The sequence below is a fragment of the Quercus lobata genome, chromosome 2, assembly GCF_001633185.2.
Source record: "Quercus lobata isolate SW786 chromosome 2, ValleyOak3.0 Primary Assembly, whole genome shotgun sequence".
In the NCBI taxonomy this organism is placed as follows: Eukaryota; Viridiplantae; Streptophyta; class Magnoliopsida; order Fagales; family Fagaceae; genus Quercus; species Quercus lobata.
The window spans coordinates 6,522,203-6,539,884 of NC_044905.1; the positions used below are offsets into that span (position 1 = coordinate 6,522,203).

The window sequence follows — 17,682 nt, forward strand, 5'->3', positions numbered from 1 at the left end:
TAGGAATTGTTTTCGGAGTGCATATATATATATTTATTTATTTTCATAAAATTAAATTCTTAATTATACTTTTAATGATGTTCAACCACGTGTGCTGCTCTATGTTCACCTGCAGCGTCATCATTTGCTGTTTTGTATTGTAATATGAAGATTTTCCTGGAGTGATGGTGTCCAGTCAATGTACAATTTTCAATGCATGCACAGAAAACTTTTTTTGCTTTTTGACGAGGCACTATATGTATTACAAATTCATCAATGCATCTTCAACTTAAATTCATTTCTCCATTTTATTACATACTCTGTCATTTCAGATGATAGATTTTAAAGATGAAGTAGTACAACTAAGTCTTTCTAGGAATGATGGTATGCGAAGAATTCTGAGGCTACACGGATCATCCAAAATGAACAAATATATACTGTATAAGGAAAACAATTTAGGTTAGAAGGAAGAGATTAATTTAACAAGGATGTAGTATAAATGTTTATATTTACACATTCCAATTAAATAATATCACATCAGATTGTTTGACTAAAACATTTGGGCTACTACAAATATCAAAATCTAGCATTATTTAAATATTAAACAAAACAAAAAAAACTATGAAGGAAAAGTTGTCGCTGTGGTCACAACTTTTGATTATGCGGCTCCTACGATAAATAAGGGATTAAGTGATTGTTTAGGAACAATTTATCTAACTTTTTGTTGAAATGTTTTTGCTAAACCTATTGTAGATAAAATGTAAAAGCTAAATTATAAAAAATATGAGACTCATTGAGACCCATAAACAGTAAGAAAAATAAGTAATAAACTAGCTAATAATCAAGATCCAAAAGCATTTAAACTGCATAAATGATGTGTTATGGGGGTGTAAAGTCCGAAAAGTAGGAGTATTTAAGGTTATGGATCATTTAGCCTGAGTAAATATAGATCTTCTAGCCCAAATAAATCTTTGGGTCATTTAGCCTGGTTTAGGTAAAGGTTATGGATTGTAAAGTCTGGCTTGTTCATGAGTCTTTCAATCCACTTCGATGTACAAGCGATTTATAAGCCCAACTAAAGTACGGGTTGCGTGAATTCTGGGTTATTTGTGGGTCAACTAGCCCATTTAGATTTGCAGGTGATTCGCACATCTTAAAGCCTTTTGATTTTATTTCGGGCTTAAAGCCCAATAAAACAAGGTATATAAGCCCCTTCAAAAAAAAAAAAAAAACAAGGTATAAAAGAGGTTTGTGGTATAAGACCCATCTTGTGATTGGGTATAAGAAAAATGAGGCCTCAACGAAGTCAAAGAATTTTGGATTGGTTGCTTGGAAAGATGTTGAAGTCTAGACTAAGTTATAACTTAGAACCTATAGCTAAAATCTTTCAGTCTGGCCATCAAGGCTTTCTGTGTCGTTTAACTGAAAATTACTAACACATACTGAGTTTTAATCTTTTTACGATGATGGGTATGGATTGTGAATTTGTTTGTTAAAAAAAGAAAGCAAGCACGAAAATGAGTTAATGGGCCTGATCCATTCAGCTTCACCAACCATGCAGAGATGCATGTGCCACTGCAACTGCCTAATAGAGATATCTATGTACATCAATTAGTCTAATGACACAAAATTTTTAATTTTTTTATTATTATTATTGACGTGATTAATTGGTGGACAAAGTTTTCCTTTAAAGGAATTTCTTCAAACCCATTACATAGCGATTCATAAAACTATTAACATGTATCATTATTTAAACAAAACCCATGAGTCTTTAAATATGTCATATAACTAAAAGTATTGAATGTGTGATTTGAAACAATTTACAACATTTTTGGTGTTGATAAAAATATAAAATAAAATTTAGGGTTTAATTTTAAAATCACCCCTAAATTATAAGGGAACTTTATAATTTATTAAAATATTTAATAAAAGATAACCACATAACACTATTATGCTTTCTAGGATCCAACTTATTAGGATATGTAAAGTCTATATTTTAGGTTGGCAACCATGAACAAATTGTAACATTTAGAACTTAGTTTGTCAAATGGTTTGGTGTAGAAATATTCTGAAACAAGACAAATGAAGTTCAACATAAATAAAGACTTAAGAAATTAGAAAAAGATAAGTGCAGAAAAAGACTCACTTATCTCGACTGATTGAGATTCACATCTTGAGATCTGAAATCTCACTTTCTTTCTCAACTATTGGATCTAGGGTTTTGATGGATCTTAAAGATATTTGAATGAGAATCCTAGAGCACACTTTTACGTTTTCAAGAGGACAGTGTTTTGTACACAGATCTGGGGATTTTCCATACCCTTTTGGAGTTATGGTTGGAAACTTTGTGAAAACAACAAATCCAGTTATAAAGTAAAGTTGCTGCATCAAGTCAACCACAGTTGATGATCTAAATCTTCGAGTGGAGATCTCAAAATCACAAACTAGAAAGTTTGTGTGCAACAGTTTCACAGTAGAAGAGTCCGTGAATTTGGAGCTGCGTGTGGTTACATGAATAAGTACTACATGAGGAAGCAGTAGATTTAAGGTTAAATCTATTATAAAAACTTCTATTCTATTAGTGAATTGTTGCTTTGAGAATTGTTTAAGTTAAATCCTCCTTAGATTTTTTACTTTAAAACCACAGTTTCAAAAGTTTTCCTTAGTCATCATTCTTGGTATTCATGTTATTTGTGAATGTTTGATATTTGTTTAATTCAAATCTATTGCATAATTAATCACACAAATTAATTGGCTAAGATTTGATAAAATCTGACTCAATTGGGGCCTAAAACCCTAATAAGATATATAAAATTATTTAGGCATTCAATAAAAACCGATTTTGTGGCAATGCAGTTTGCTTCATTCAACAATCTTGACACTTTTCATCAAAAATAAATAAATAAATAACAATCTTGACACTATATATGTTTAATAATTGGTTATATAAAAAGAATAGACACTATATTCCACCGCATGGATCTGGCTGCTTAATTCGGTAAACAAATTGATATCTTTTTATTTATAAACAGCCTATAATTGAGGGCTAAATCTATAGATAAATAAAAGATAGGCATGCCTCTTGCCTGAAATTTTTATAAGATTTTGGTATGACTCATGAGTCTTGCCGAATTTAGTCAAATTGTTGTTGGAGTGGACTTATATATAACTTGACTGGGTATTCATATCCATGCATATTGGATGTCTATCCTCCTGTTGAACCATGTATGCATATCTACAATTTACTGTTGTTTCTGTGTTAGTTTCTTTAGTCTTTCTCTATTCATTGCTTGAAAAGACAAAGAAATGCAGCAACAGCAAAGAGGCTCCTGAACCAGCTGGTGCATGGCCTATAATTGGCCACCTTCACCTTCTTGGTGGTAGTGATCAGCTTCTCTACCGAACACTAGGAGCAATGGCTGATAAATATGGCTCAGCATTCAATATTCGCCTAGGTAGTCGCCGAGCTTTTGTTGTGAGTAGCTGGGAAGTAGCAAAGGACTGCTTCACCATCAATGACAAGGCACTAGCTTCACGTCCAACTACAGTAGCTGCAAAGCACATGGGGTACAACTATGCTGTGTTTGGATTTGCACCCTACAGCTCCTTCTGGCGTGAGATGCGAAAGATTGCAACACTTGAACTTCTCTCAAATCGTCGGCTTGAGATGCTCAAGCATGTTAGGTTCTCTGAAGTTGAGATTGGGATAAAGGAGCTACACGGTTTATGGGTTCAAAATGGCTCTAGTCCTTTGCTTGTTGATCTTAAACACTGGTTAGAAGAGTTGACACTGAATGTGGTGGTCAGAATGGTTGCGGGGAAACGTTATTTTGGTTCCTCAGCTGCCTCTGACAGTGGCGAGGCAAGGAGATGTCAAAAAGCAATCAATCAGTTCTTTCATCTGATTGGCATTTTTGTGGTTTCGGATGCACTTCCATTTCTGGGGTGGTTGGATTTGCAGGGGCATGAAAAGGCAATGAAGAAGACTGCTAAGGAGTTGGATTCTATATTGGGAGGTTGGCTGGAGGAGCATCGTCAAAGGAGAGTTTCTGGTGAGGTTAAGGCCAACGGTGAGCAAGATTTCATTGATGTCATGTTGTCACTTCAGGAAGATGGTCAACTCTCAAATTTTCGATATGATGCAGACACTAGCATCAAGTCTACTTGCCTGGTATGTTGGATATTATCTTTGTCATATTTTTATTTAACTTTTGTCATTATTATTTGATGTGTAATTTCATTACTTTAACTAACCATATGACTCATGAATTTGTAATCTAACTGTTTGAAGGTTTGACTTGTGTTCAGTGTTTCCAGTATATGACCATGTATGTTAATGTAGTCGATCCATTATAATTAGTGCATAAAAAATATGACCTCGCCTATGTAAAAATGTATCATAGTTAGCATTTTTATAAAGATTTTATGCAGGCACTTATCCTTGGCGGCAGTGACACTACAGCAGGGACGCTGACTTGGGCCATCTCATTACTTCTAAACAATCGAAATGTGTTGAAGAAGGCACAGGAAGAATTAGAGCATCATGTTGGAATGTATAGACAAGTTGAAGAAACGGACATAAAAAACCTTGTTTATCTTCAAGCAATTATCAAGGAAACTCTTCGTTTATATCCAGCTGGTCCGCTCTTAGGACCGCGTGAAGCATTAGAAGATTGTAACGTTGATGGCTATAATGTTAAAGCTGGCACTCGCTTGGTGGTGAATGTATGGAAGATTCAAAGAGACCCAAGGGTTTGGACCAATCCGTCTAGTTTTCAACCAGAGAGATTTCTCACAAGCCATGTGAATGTTGATATTAGAGGTCAAAACTTTGAGCTTATTCCTTTTGGGTCTGGCAGAAGATCATGCCCTGGTGTGTCATTTGCCATCCAAGTCCTTCACTTGACACTTGCTCGTCTACTTCATGCCTTTGAATTTGCAACCCCATTGGATAAGCCTGTTGACATGACTGAAAGCCCTGGTTTAACAATTCCAAAAGCAACTCCATTGGAGGTTCTTCTTACTCCGTGCCTCCCGGCCAAACTCTATGGCTATTGAAGTGTTTGTTGGCAATGTTAGAGATGTAAATGAATAAAATAAGATTGAAGTGTTGCTGGCATAAACAGGTTCTTAATTGGACAGATGTAAAAACAAATAATGATGTTCGATCTAGTGGTTTGTACTCTCTGGTAGTGTGGTGGTTTGTCTCCATGTTTTTAATTAAGTTCATTTACAGTATTTAACACTATATATAAAGTCTTGCTTTGTTTGTGACCCACTGCTTGGATACTTTCACATTTGAGATCATGTAACAGCTTGGATACTCCCACATTTAAGATATTATCGATGAAAAAACTGAATTGCTTAGAGGTGAAATAAGATAAGAAATCCTACTACTATTAGGATACTTATATTAAGAGTCCGTTTGGATAAACTGTTTTAGAAAGTGTGTTTTTAAAAATTAGTATTTTTAAAATGTACGTTTTGAAAACACAATTTTTTAAAACCACAGATAAGTTTTTGGTAAAACTTACGAGAACATTGAGAATAAGTTTTTATTTTTTTATTTTTATTTTTATTATTTTTATGAGAAATGATATGTCCACAACATTTTTACAACAAATCCTAAGTGGCAGGTTGTTACTGATTATTATTGTTGGGGCAAAAAATTAATCTTAGTGTTAGTTTCAAATTTGAACCAATAACAACTAACCACCTGTGATTTGTTGTAAAAATATTGTAAACGTAGCCTTTCTTATTTTTTTTGGTCAACTGAGCATTTGATCTATATTTGTCTAAAATCATTGTTTGAGTGTAAATTACCAAATAGGACATAACTCTAACACCAAAGTACACTCATAAAATAATTTTAGTCAAATTACAATCACCCCACTACTGTAGCTATTCACCAATCTCAATAATAATATAACTTTTCCAAATCAGGCCCTACCATCTATTCTAAACCGCAAAAACAAAATAGATTTGAAAAGTTGAAACCCAAATCACAAATAATGTAGTGAAAAACTAACGGCGGAGGGAGAAAGAAAGAGCTTGCAGCAATGGCGTTCTCTAATTGTGGTGATTGAGCTTGCAGATGGTGCAATTAAGGCTCTGCCAGTGAGTCTTAAAATTTAATGTGCCTCCGAGCCATTAAAATTTATTGTTTCTTTCATTATTTACTCGTTTGATCTACAAACACTGACTAGCTTATAATTTATTTTTTTCTCAAAAAAAAAAAAAAAAAAAAAAAGCTTATAACTTATTTATAGGCTTATGGTTGAGTTTTTCCTGTGTAGATATATGGTTGAAACTAGGCCTGTCTATGGGTTGAGTCGGGTTGGTTTTGGACCCAATTCGGACTAGGCCCACCGGCATTAGGTGGAGGGCGGAGGAACCCAAAAGCGATTGCTGGCATCAATTGGTCGAGTTGGTTTTGGGTGAGGGTGAGTGTTGGTTGGTTTGGTCGATCGTTAGGATTTGGAAAAAATGTCGTCAAGATTTGTGAAAAAAGTTGTTGGAATTTGTAAAATGTTGTCGGAATCTGCAAAATGTTGCTATATTTTGCATTTTTTTTCCTGGATTTTGCATTTTTTTGCCAAATTTTGCAAATTTTGTTAAAACTGACTGGGATTTGGCTGGATCTGGGTAAATCCCACCAAATCTGGTAGAGATCTCACTGGATCTAGCTTGATTTTCTTGGATTTTGCTTGATTTTTATATAGCTCAGTTGGGTTAGGGTTGCTCGGGTTTTGGAGAAGCAACCCGCCACTAGACCTGCTGTCGTCGGTTCTTGGAATCGGAAACCTGCCGCCGACTGACTGGAGCTTCAGTTTGGGCTGAAATCGGGCGGGTTGGTCGGTTTTTCAGGCTCCGGTCGGGTCTGAACACCCTTAGTTGAAACACTTTGTCCATATAATATATTTGTATTTTCTTTGTTTAGTTTTTTTTTTAAAATTTTTCTTTTCATTGCTTTCTTTTTTAAGATTCTTATAATATATTATTTATTATTATAATAATCAATACATTATAAACAATATATATAAATATATATATATATATATATATATTTATATATATAAAATTGTTAAAACAATATATATATTATAAACAATATTATAATTTGTATCATCATATCATTTTTTTTTTTCATTTATGCATATTGATGCTTTTCATATATATTTTTAAAATGGTTATTAATCAAGGTAGATAAATAGTACTAGCTAGGAAACAAGAAAATATTCATAGTCTAAAAAAGTTAAAGAGAGAAGACCCTATTAATTGCTAATTTGCTAGATGTTTTTGATTTAAAAAAAAAAAAAATATCATTATCATTCTGTATGTCATTGCAAATGAAGTAACTAGAAGAAGCTATTCAATGCTAGCTAGTTGTCAATGCTTTACTGATATTGAGCCCAAAGTATGTCAAAGTTAGCTCCAAGTTGATTTTTGTAATCATTGCAACAGTGGTGCATACATGATACATGGTTTTTGATGATTCATGTTAAAATATCCATCTTTTCCTTTTTGTTTGTTGATTCTTATCGAATTTTAAGCAAGAATCTCTTTGCGTGATTTGAAACTGGGGGCCTATAATTACAATATATTATAAACGGAAAAAAATCCAAATTTATTGTGAAAATTGGAATAGCCGATTATATATGCATGAAGGGTAAATAACCAAAAAGTGGTCAAAGCATGGTTATTTACTTATTTTGCCAAAACCTTTGCAGAGTCTCACGTAAATTTGCACACTTTTGAATGCTTTTATAGATGTTTGCTGAAAAGGGCTAGGCTTATTGGCTTAGTCTTGTAGTTGTGGGGTACCCTAATGCAAAACCAAGGTGCACCACAGGTCCTTGTACTAGAATAGTTTAAACTGGGCCAGCGTAGTAAGGTTCACTGGAGCAGAATAGTTTGTTGAAATAAGCACCACATCATTCCAACTGTGGAGCCACATAAATGAAATTTATATGGTTGACAAATATAGATAATAGAGAATATCAACTAGCACGCTAAGTAATAATGATAACAGTAATATAAAACAAGAAGCTAGCACATGGAGGGGTGGGTTTGTTGTACAGTTTATACTGTTTACCAACACTAATTTTGCTTTGAACTATTTTTTCTATTTGTTTATTTCACAAGGAAAATTTCCAGTTGATAGTTTGCAAATTAAATCCACAACAAATAGGCGTTGAGATATTCTTGAATGTGACCGATCTGAACTGATTAATTTGTTGAAGATTTATAATTAATCCTAGAATTTTTAAATCACAAAATGGAAAATAGTATTGGGTTTGGGTTTGGCATAAGCATCATCGTACCTGACAAATGCTTTAAATTAGTAATTTTGTTACCTCCTATGCATGGCAAGTACAATTGCATTTTCAATAAATACTAGTCAAACTTGCTCTTGGAAACAAAAAATTATTTTATCAACAATGTTGTTTGTGATTAAAAAATACAATTACTTGTTGTTTGTCCTATTGTATGTATTAATTAACTTTCTTTTTTTTGCATTTTCAATAAATACTAGTCAAACTTGCTCTTGGAAACAAAAAATTATTTTATCAACAATGTTGTTTGTGATTAAAAAATACAATTACTTGTTGTTTGTCCTATTGTATGTATTAATTAACTTTCTTTTGTCAAATCAAAAAAAAAAAAAAAAAATTAACTTTCTTTCCGAGTCCAAATCTTCTGTCTCACTTTTCTTGCTCCACTCTATACTCCACTAATAAAAACTTACTACGTGTTTACCTAATTAATTAAATACTACTATTAATTAATAACAATGACATTAATAAGTCAATAATGATGGTATTTAATTAATTAGTTGAACACGTAGTAAATTTTTATTGGTGAAGTATAGAGTGGAGCAGGAAAAGTGAGACAGAAGATTTGGACTCTTTTGGATACTGCATGGTTCATTATTTTCTTTTAGATGTCTCTTTCATCACATTCACGGGCTATATTGTTGGGCTAATCTTTGGCACTGTACAAACCACCATCACTTCCTGTTTGAAACTTTTAACTATAAGGCCCAATGGCCTTGCAGTAAATCTATCCAATTTACGAAAATAGGTGTTATATTACTTGTATAGATTTTTAGTTGGAAATAACAGCCACATTCAAAAGATGTCATTGGCCACCACAAAAAGGAAGAAACCCAAAATAAAAATAAAAATAATGATTATAAAAAAATTCCTTCTTGTTATGCAGAATAAAATAGGTACAATTTTTTTTTTCTTTCTTGATATAATGTGTCACTCCAAACTATAATGGAGGTTTAGATGTTAGAAAACGTTATGTATGACATTTCATTATCTTGATGACTTAAAATTCACCTTGTATGTGTGATCAGATATGGATAATAGTTGGATGACACTTGGTAAGACACCTAGAGACAGACTAAGTCAACAATATATTGATGGGGTGAATTCATTTCTTACTTTTGCAATGACTGTTGTGGACCGAAGTGGAAAAATTCTGTGCCCATGTATTGACTGTTTGAATTGCTATCAACAACATGCTCACATTGTGCAAAGTCATTTGCTTCATCGTGGGATTATGCAAGATTATACTAAGTGGTACTATCATGGAGAACCCCGTGAATTAAATGAGCACATTGGTGATGAAGAAATGTCAGACAATGATCATCTGGATGGTATTGATGCCTTGGTGGAGGATCGAATTAGAGGGGAACCAAGAGATACCACCCAGCAAGATGAGGAAGTGCGTAATTTTGATAAAATGTTTAGTGATTCAAAGCATGAGCTATATCCAGGTTGCACAGATTACACTCTTTTGAAGTTTGTCATTGAAATGCTAAATGTGAAGGTAACAACCAACTTGAGTAATAAGGGGCTTGACATGATACTAGACTTGTTGAGTAAGATTTACCGAAAGGTAACTTGATTCCAAGGTCAACTTATGAAGCAAAGAAGATATTACGTGACTTGAGCTTATCATACGAGCACATTCATGCGTGCAAAAATGATTGTGCTCTCTTTTGGAAGGAAAATGAAAACCTTGATAAAGGTCCGGCGTGTCAAACGCCTAGATACAAGGATAACAGAACAGGTGGTAAGAAGATTGCTCAAAAAGTATTGCGCTACTTTCCATTGACTCCGAGGTTGCGGAGATTATACATGTCTAGAAAAAGAGTTGAGGACATGAGATGGTACATAGAAAAACGGGTGAATGATGGGATATTAAGGCATCCAGCTAATAGTCAGGAGTGGAAGGAGTTTGATTTGAAACATCATGAGTTTGCCCTAGAACCTCGCAATGTGAGGTTAGGAATGGCTACAGATGGTTTTAATCATTTTGGGAATATGAACTATAACTACAGTATGTGGCCTGTCATCCTCATTCCCTATAACCTACCACCTTGGTTAATTATGAAAGAACCTTATTTTATGATGTCCTTACTTATTCCTGGACCCAATCAACCAGGAAATGAGCTTGATGTTTTATTGAGGCCATTGGTTGATGAGTTGAAGGAGTTGTGGGAAGAGGGTGCACACACTTACGATGCATCTTGTGGTATGCATTTTCAGATGCGTGCTGCTTTGTTGTGGACAATACATGACTATCCTGGATTCGGTAATGTGTTTGGATGGAGGACAAAGGGTTATCATGCTTGTTACACTTGCAATGATGAACCATATTCGGAGACATTGGAAAGTAAAATTGGATACACTAACCATCGTGCCTACTTGCCTATGGACCACCCTTGGCGAAGGAGTTGCTCATTCAATGGTAAAATTGAGAAACGGATGAGATCATTGGAGTTACCGGTGGAAAAGATAAATGAGCAATTTGACCGAATGCCAAATATAATTTTAGGAAAGGATCTAAACAACAAGAAAAAGCGTCCAATTATTGGGGGACCGAATTGGTCAAAGAAAAGTATCCTATACAAGCTACCATACTGGAGGAATAAGAAGCTTAAACACAATATTGATGTCATGCATGTTAAGAAAAATATTAGTGAGAGTATATTCAGAACTTTGTTGGGAATTGAGGGGAAAAACAAGGACACAGACAAGGCACGCAAGGACTTGAAAAATATGGGCATAAGGAGTGTTTTGCACCTCCAAGAACGTTCTGATGGATCATTTGACAAGTCTCGTGCCTTCTTTTCATTGTATCCTGAAGAAATGGATGGTTTTTATGAATTTTTGAAATCAGTCAAGTATCCAGATGGCTATGCAGCAAACATATCGAGGTCGGTGAACACAAGAAATGGTAGACTATTAAATCTGAAAAGCCATGACTGTCATGTGCTATTATAGCGGATTCTTCCAATTGGGATGTGGGGTTTCGCTGATAAGGACATTTGTACAATATTGTTTGAGTTGGGCAGTTTTTTTTAAGACTTATGCTCTAGGACCCTAAGGAAGAGCGACTTGGAGAAATTAGAAGGACGTATACTTCTCATACTATGCAAACTCGAGAAGTACTTTCCTCTAGCCTTTTTTGATGTAATGGTTCATCTTGCTGTTCACCTACCTCATGAAGCCATTCTTGGAGGACCAGTGCAATATAGGTGGATGCATCCCATGAAAAGTAACTCTCTCCATCCATTAATTATAGTTTGCCGAGTGTTTTTTTTTAAGCAAATTATATTGCATATGTAGTCATTTTTCCTTGAAGGTTTCTTGGAACGTTGAAAAGATACGTTTCCAACCGAGCTCGACTAGAAGGTTCAATTGCAGAGGCTTACATTCTTAAAGAGTGTATTACTTTCTCGTCATTATATCTTGATGGAGCTGAAACCGTGCATAATCGAAGGGAAAGAAATGCTGATTGTGGTGAATATGGCCAAGGGTTGACGATTTTCTCACAAACAGCTCGACCTACCGGGTCTAGGCAGAATGATGTGGGAATGTCACGTGAATTGCGTGATATTGCTCAGTGGTATTTGTTGTACAATTGTCCCGAGTTGGAGCCGTATTTAGAGTATGTGAAGTCGTATTTTGATTATGCTTGAATTTTCCTTAATATTATTTGCATTTCTTAGCTGAATATAAATCACTTGTTTTGAATAGTGAACACAAAAACACATTACATAATCCAACTGGAGAAGACATAACTCAAATCCAACGACGAGAATTTCCTAAGTGGTTTAAAAAACGTGTAAGAAATTTTGAATCTTGTGACACATTAAACAGTATTAAGTAGTTATATAGTTTTCTCACTACTAATGTCACATGTTGCATGTCATTATAGATCTATAGATTGAAAGAGAAAGACTCATCAGAAGTTACAAAACAAATGTGGTCATTAGCAAATGGTCCTAAGTTGCTAATGAAAGAATACTCGGTCTGCATGGTCAATGGTGTAAGGTTCCATACAAAAGACTTGGACAATCGTCGTGTAACCCAGAATAGCGGTGTATCTACAGAAGGGGACCATGATGGACAATTACACGACTTCTATGGTCATGTGTGCAAAATTTGGGAATTAGAGTATATGTATCAATATAAAATTGTTTTGTTTTAGTGTGAATGGTACAATACTGGTAATAAGATCGGTCGAAGGAGAACGATACGAACTGAGATACATTGCACAAGTATCAATGTGCAAAGTCGGTGGTATCAAAATGATCATTTCATATTACCTAGTCAGGAGAAACAAGTTTTCTATCTTCGTGATACCAAATGGGGTGAACCTTGGCATGTTGTGCAATGCGTACAATATAGGGGAGTGTTTGATGTGCCAGAGGTGGGTGATGGAGAATCCAATGATCAAACAGAAGCTAATGAAGCATTCCAACAAGAAGTCATTAGCGATGTTGTCCTTATCGATGTTGAAGATAATGTTCAATATTGTAAGGGTGGTATTGAAGTTGAGAATATTCCAGAAGGTTTGGGAGAGCAAGGGGATAATAATGAAGATGAAGTGCATAATATACCTAATTCTGATATGGATCCTGATATGGATTATGATATGTAGATTTCATTTTTTTTCCTTTGTATATGGAAACGTGCGTTTAATAATTTTTGATTCCCTATTATTTGTTCATGTATATTTTTATTTGATGTTCCAGTTTATGTTTCGTACTTGGGAAGAATTTGTAATGAATAGATATTATATTTTATTTTCTATGTAAATCTATAGTTGCAGAAATGGTCAAAAAGGGCAAAGACACTCATAATAAAATAACAGAATATGAGATGGAAAGAGCACAAAGAATCAAGCAAAACCAAGAGAGAATAGATGCTTTGAGATTGAAGCATCTGTCAACTTTTCTGCCTAAATGTGCAAATGTGGGAAGAAAGAGAGTAAGTGTTCAGGTAGATGACGACGACTATGTACTAGCTATTGGTGATGATGAGTTATCTAGTTCTTTAATAATGAGGTACTATATATATGATTTGGTGCATGCGATACTTCGTACTTTGTAATATTGTGATGAAATAACTTATTTTATTTTTTTTTAATGAAGTTCAAAATCAATACATATTTTGGCATGATATAGATGGCACCAGGACGTAGCACTCGTTCACGTCGTGAGAAATTTACCCCAACAGTCCAGCATAAGGGCCCATTATCGAGCCTACTTTCTGGTGGAGATTTTGAGGTACTATATACATGATCTGGTGCCTGATAACTTATTATTTTTTTTTAATGAATTTAAAAATCTATACATATTTTGGTATGATATAGATGGCACCGGCACATAGCACTCGTTCACGCCGTGAGAAATTTACCCCAACAGTCCAGCGTAAGGACCCGTTATCGAGCCTACTTCCTGGTGGAGATTCTGAGGTACTATATACATGATCTGGTGCCCGAGATACTTTGTATTATTGTGCTTCGAATGATCAATGAAAATCATTGATTGAAGATATTTTAAATGATGAAATAACTTATTTATATTTTAACTTGTAATGAATTTAGATATCTTTATATACTTTTGCATGATACAGATGGCTCGTTATAGGCGTGAGGAATCTACCCCAGCAGTCTAGCATACCGGCCCATCATTGAGCACACATCTTGGTGGAGATTCTCTTGCCCAAATTTCTACTAATGTAGAGGCACAGCTTGTGGGCACACCGTCTACCATGGATGGTGAGATATTTAAGTTCCATTACTTGATTTCATAGTCACACTATATTTGGTTCACTTGTTTATTTAATTTATATTATGTCTTGATAGCATCGACTAGTAGACGTGCCCGTTGTATGACGTGTGGATTAGGGGTATGAGGACTTGTTGAGAAACATGGGAAGCTACCGGTCTGCATTGCCCCAGAGTTTTGTGCTCCTGTTGGTGAATATGCAGGGAAGCTTGTTAGCCAAATTGGTGTACAAGTGCGTACGAATTTGTCCACTATGAATGCTTATAGTTGGAAGAATGTTGGTAGCGGTGAAAAAGAGGCAATCATTCAAAATGTGGTGGTACTTTAAATGTTTATAGTTGTCCATGAGCTTCATTTTGTTGTTTTCATTACATTACTTTATACTTTATGCTATATTTATAGTGTATTGTTGATGTTGTTACTAAGCATATTGAATTTAAGGCATAATATTTTCTTTATACATACTTCACTTTGCAGGATCAATTTGATATACAAGGAGAATCTGTACTTGTGAACAAATATCTAAATACAAAGTGTGGTAGATTATTGAACAGCCACTACTACAGTTTGTTTGCAAAGTATAAAAAACTTGTAAAGGATGAAGGAAGCACGTATGCAAGAAACCACCCACCAAAAAATGTCACACGAGAAAAATGGATTGAATTAATTGATGGAAAGTGGAGTGACGAAGATTGGCTGGTAATTAATACTTTGAAAATTTTAATTACAAGTGAAGTATGTTCTCACCTTTCACCTAGATAATACCTACTTATATATGCATTGGATTAATGTTTTATGTAGATCTTGTTATGGTGTCATGTCTACTAGATTATTTGTTCTATCAAATTTGTTGGATTAATACTTATTTGGAAGGTGGAGTAGATTTATATTGTAATCTATATATATAACTTAAGTCAAAACTCTAATATTTTCTTGGTCTTTATTCTTTATAGAAAGTCTCAGAAAGAAATGCTAAAAACAGAAATAAAGAGGAAACGGTTGACAAACACATTCATAGATGTGGAAGCAAGTCGCTTGCAGTTAGGATGGATGAGGCGGTGTGCTATTTCAATTTTTCAAAAGCTTAGTATATTACTTGTTGTAATTAATTAACTTGTCTTCTAACATTTGAAAGCAAACTAATTAGAGATGGAAAAATGGAGGTCATATTCCTAAGGTGGCACAACTCTACTATGATACCCACTTCAATTCAAAGACAAAACAGTGGGTACACCCTGATTGCAAACATACATATGTATGTATATCAGTACATGCCTTGAGTTGGCAAAACTAGAATATATGTATCTTTATTCTATATATGTTTGCAAAACTAGAACATATGTATTTCTGATGGTTTCTATTATTTGAAATGACAGCAAGAGATGTTGAGAGTACAAGATGAGCATTGTAGCACTCCTGAAGCACAGCCTTTGACTGAAGAGGAGATTTCTATGATGGTTCTTAAGCCGAGTTCTGGCTATGTAAAGGGACTTGGCATGAGGCCTTCCTCATCTCTTAAGACTCCTGCCTCATCTTCCTCAACTCAGTATACTCAACAACTCGAGGGTCGAGTAGAAGAGCTCCAAGATGCAAATTACAAGCTGGAGGATTGAGTGGAAGAGCTCCAAGATGCAAACTTTAGGTTGGAGGAGAAGATGGATTGTATCATACAATATTTGAGGAGCAAGGGTGACAGTGACATTTGTGGCAGTAGGGGGAGCTCATCTACTAACTAGAACACACCTTGGTTAGTGTTTTATTTTCCTGCCTAAAAGCATTAGTATTGGGGCTTGTGTATGGTATATGTTGCTATATTGTTTAACGGTGGTGGTGGGTTTTTTGTTTGTGGTGGTGGTTGGATTTTTTGTTTAATGGTGGTGGTGGATTGTGTTAATGATGGTGGCTGGATTTTTTGTTTATTGTGTGGTTGGGTTTTTGTGTTTATGGTGGTGTTTGGATTTTTTGTTTAATGTTGGTGGTGGGTTATTTGTTTATTGTGATGGTTGGGTTTTTTGTTTATGACAGTGGCTGAGTTTTCATGTTAATGGTGGTGGCTGTGTTTTTTGTTTAATGGTGGTGGTGGGTTTTTTGTTTATGGTAGTGGCTGGGTTTTTGTGTTAATGGTGGTGACTATGCTTTTTGTTTATTGTGATAGTTGGGTTTTTTGTTTATAACAGTGGCTGAGTTTTTGTGTTGGTGGCTATGTTTTTTGTTTAATGGTGGTGGTGAGATTTTTGTTTATGGTAGTGGCTGGGTTTGTGTTAATGGTGGTGGCTGTGCTTTTTGTTTAATGGTGGTGGTTGGGTTTTTTTATCTATGGTAGTGGTTGGGTTTTTGTGTTAATGGTGGTGGCTGTGTTTTTTTGTTTAATAGTGGTGGTGGGTTTTTTGTTTGTGGTGGTGGCTGAGTTTTTTGTTTATGGTGGTGGCTGTGGTTTTTGTTTAATGGTGGTGGCTAATTTTTTTTTTTTTTTAATAGTGTTGGCTAGATTTTTTATTCGTTGTGGTGGTTGGGTTTGTGTTTATGATGGTGGCTGGGTTTTTGTTTTGGATTTCACTTTATTTGTTTTGTTTTAAATTGGGATTTTTTTGCATTATTTATGATTTCTCCATGATTTGTAATGTGGGTTTGGTTTTTATTTGATGAGAATGTTGTGAGTCTTCTTTCTTTGATAGTTTGGCTTCATATGATGTTGCACTATGATTATTTTGTCTAGTTTGTTATTGGGTATTCTATGGACTTTTTCTGCATTGTCTTACTAATAATAATATTTTTTGTTGTAGTACATCTTATTAGGGATATAGGTTTGCAGTTTAGTTTGTTATTGATGTATTTTCCTTTAAACTTGTGCAGATATGGGATTGGTGGCAAAAAGATAGCTTTTGTGAGGCTACTTGAACTCAAATAATTTTCTATAAAGTTTGGAAGCTAAGACATCATTTGTATATAAATGGTTGTAATTACTTTGTGAACATCTTTATTGCATTTTTAGATTGTATGGATGTTTTTTTTTATGGATTTGGTTAGAAATGAATGGATGTTTGTTTTTATGGATTTGGTTAGAAATGAACAGTTTAATGTAATGGCAAGTAAATGTAAAGAATATTAATAAAAAAAATTGGTGACGATAATTTTCATCGCCACATTTGACTATAAGCAGAAATTGGTGACAAAATAATTCTTCACCTGATCTATTGAAAAAAAAAAAAAAAAACCAGTGACGCAAAACTTCGTCACCTAATCTATTGAAATTGGAAAAAACAAAACATTTGGTGACGAAATATTCCGTCACTGAAAATAAGGTTTAGTGACGAAAATATTAGGTGATGAAAAACTTTTGTCACCTATCATTTTTTATTGGTGACGAAAAAATTTCGTCACCTATCATTTTTTTATTAGTGACGAAACATTTTCGTCACCAATACATTTTGTGACGGAGCTTAGGTGACGAACACTGTTTCGTCACCATATGTATTCGGTGACGAAATAAGGACATATTGTGACGATTGGTTTCGTCATCATAGTCCACTTTTGTTGTAGTGATAACACATCACATCTGACATGTGGCAATACATTTAATCTTAAATTAATGGTATTTATAATCAATC

At 34.5% G+C, this 17,682-nt stretch overlaps 3 protein-coding genes across 3 annotated transcripts; all 3 read left to right on the top strand.

Moving 5' to 3' along the window:
* The first annotated feature begins 3,202 nt into the window (after nt 1–3,202).
* Nucleotides 3,203–5,037, top strand: LOC115957904 (xanthotoxin 5-hydroxylase CYP82C4-like). Its single transcript, XM_031076247.1, has 2 exons — nt 3,203–4,150; nt 4,411–5,037. The coding sequence occupies exons 1-2, from the start codon at nt 3,203–3,205 to the stop codon at nt 5,035–5,037; spliced, it is 1,575 nt and encodes a 524-aa protein (XP_030932107.1).
* A 4,308-nt stretch (nt 5,038–9,345) lies between these two features.
* LOC115958137 lies at nt 9,346–13,348 on the top strand. Its single transcript, XM_031076503.1, has 4 exons — nt 9,346–9,888; nt 9,999–11,212; nt 11,641–11,946; nt 13,108–13,348. The coding sequence occupies exons 1-4, from the start codon at nt 9,346–9,348 to the stop codon at nt 13,142–13,144; spliced, it is 2,100 nt and encodes a 699-aa protein (XP_030932363.1). The 3' UTR covers nt 13,145–13,348.
* A 575-nt stretch (nt 13,349–13,923) lies between these two features.
* Nucleotides 13,924–15,687, top strand: LOC115958146. The gene is made up of 6 exons (XM_031076516.1): nt 13,924–14,064; nt 14,152–14,393; nt 14,552–14,773; nt 15,028–15,132; nt 15,222–15,329; nt 15,451–15,687. Exons 2-6 carry the CDS (start codon nt 14,328–14,330, stop codon nt 15,685–15,687), a joined length of 738 nt encoding a protein of 245 aa, XP_030932376.1. The 5' UTR covers nt 13,924–14,064; nt 14,152–14,327.
* The last annotated feature ends 1,995 nt before the right edge of the window (nt 15,688–17,682 follow it).

Bases quoted from the DNA above. Each gene is read 5' to 3' on its own strand.
- LOC115958146 (XM_031076516.1), top strand. From the start codon at position 14,328: ATGAATGCTTATAGTTGGAAGAATGTTGGTAGCGGTGAAAAAGAGGCA. The intron at 15,133-15,221 runs GTGTGCTATTTC...CAAACTAATTAG, and splicing joins CAGTTAGGATGGATGAGGCG to AGATGGAAAAATGGAGGTCA. The intron at 15,330-15,450 runs GTATGTATATCA...TTGAAATGACAG, and splicing joins CTGATTGCAAACATACATAT to CAAGAGATGTTGAGAGTACA.
- LOC115957904 (XM_031076247.1), top strand. From the start codon at position 3,203: ATGTATGCATATCTACAATTTACTGTTGTTTCTGTGTTAGTTTCTTTA. The intron at 4,151-4,410 runs GTATGTTGGATA...GATTTTATGCAG, and splicing joins GCATCAAGTCTACTTGCCTG to GCACTTATCCTTGGCGGCAG.
- LOC115958137 (XM_031076503.1), top strand. From the start codon at position 9,346: ATGGATAATAGTTGGATGACACTTGGTAAGACACCTAGAGACAGACTA. The intron at 9,889-9,998 runs GTAACTTGATTC...CTCTTTTGGAAG, and splicing joins TGAGTAAGATTTACCGAAAG to GAAAATGAAAACCTTGATAA. The intron at 11,947-13,107 runs GTATGTGAAGTC...GTAAATCTATAG, and splicing joins GAGTTGGAGCCGTATTTAGA to TTGCAGAAATGGTCAAAAAG.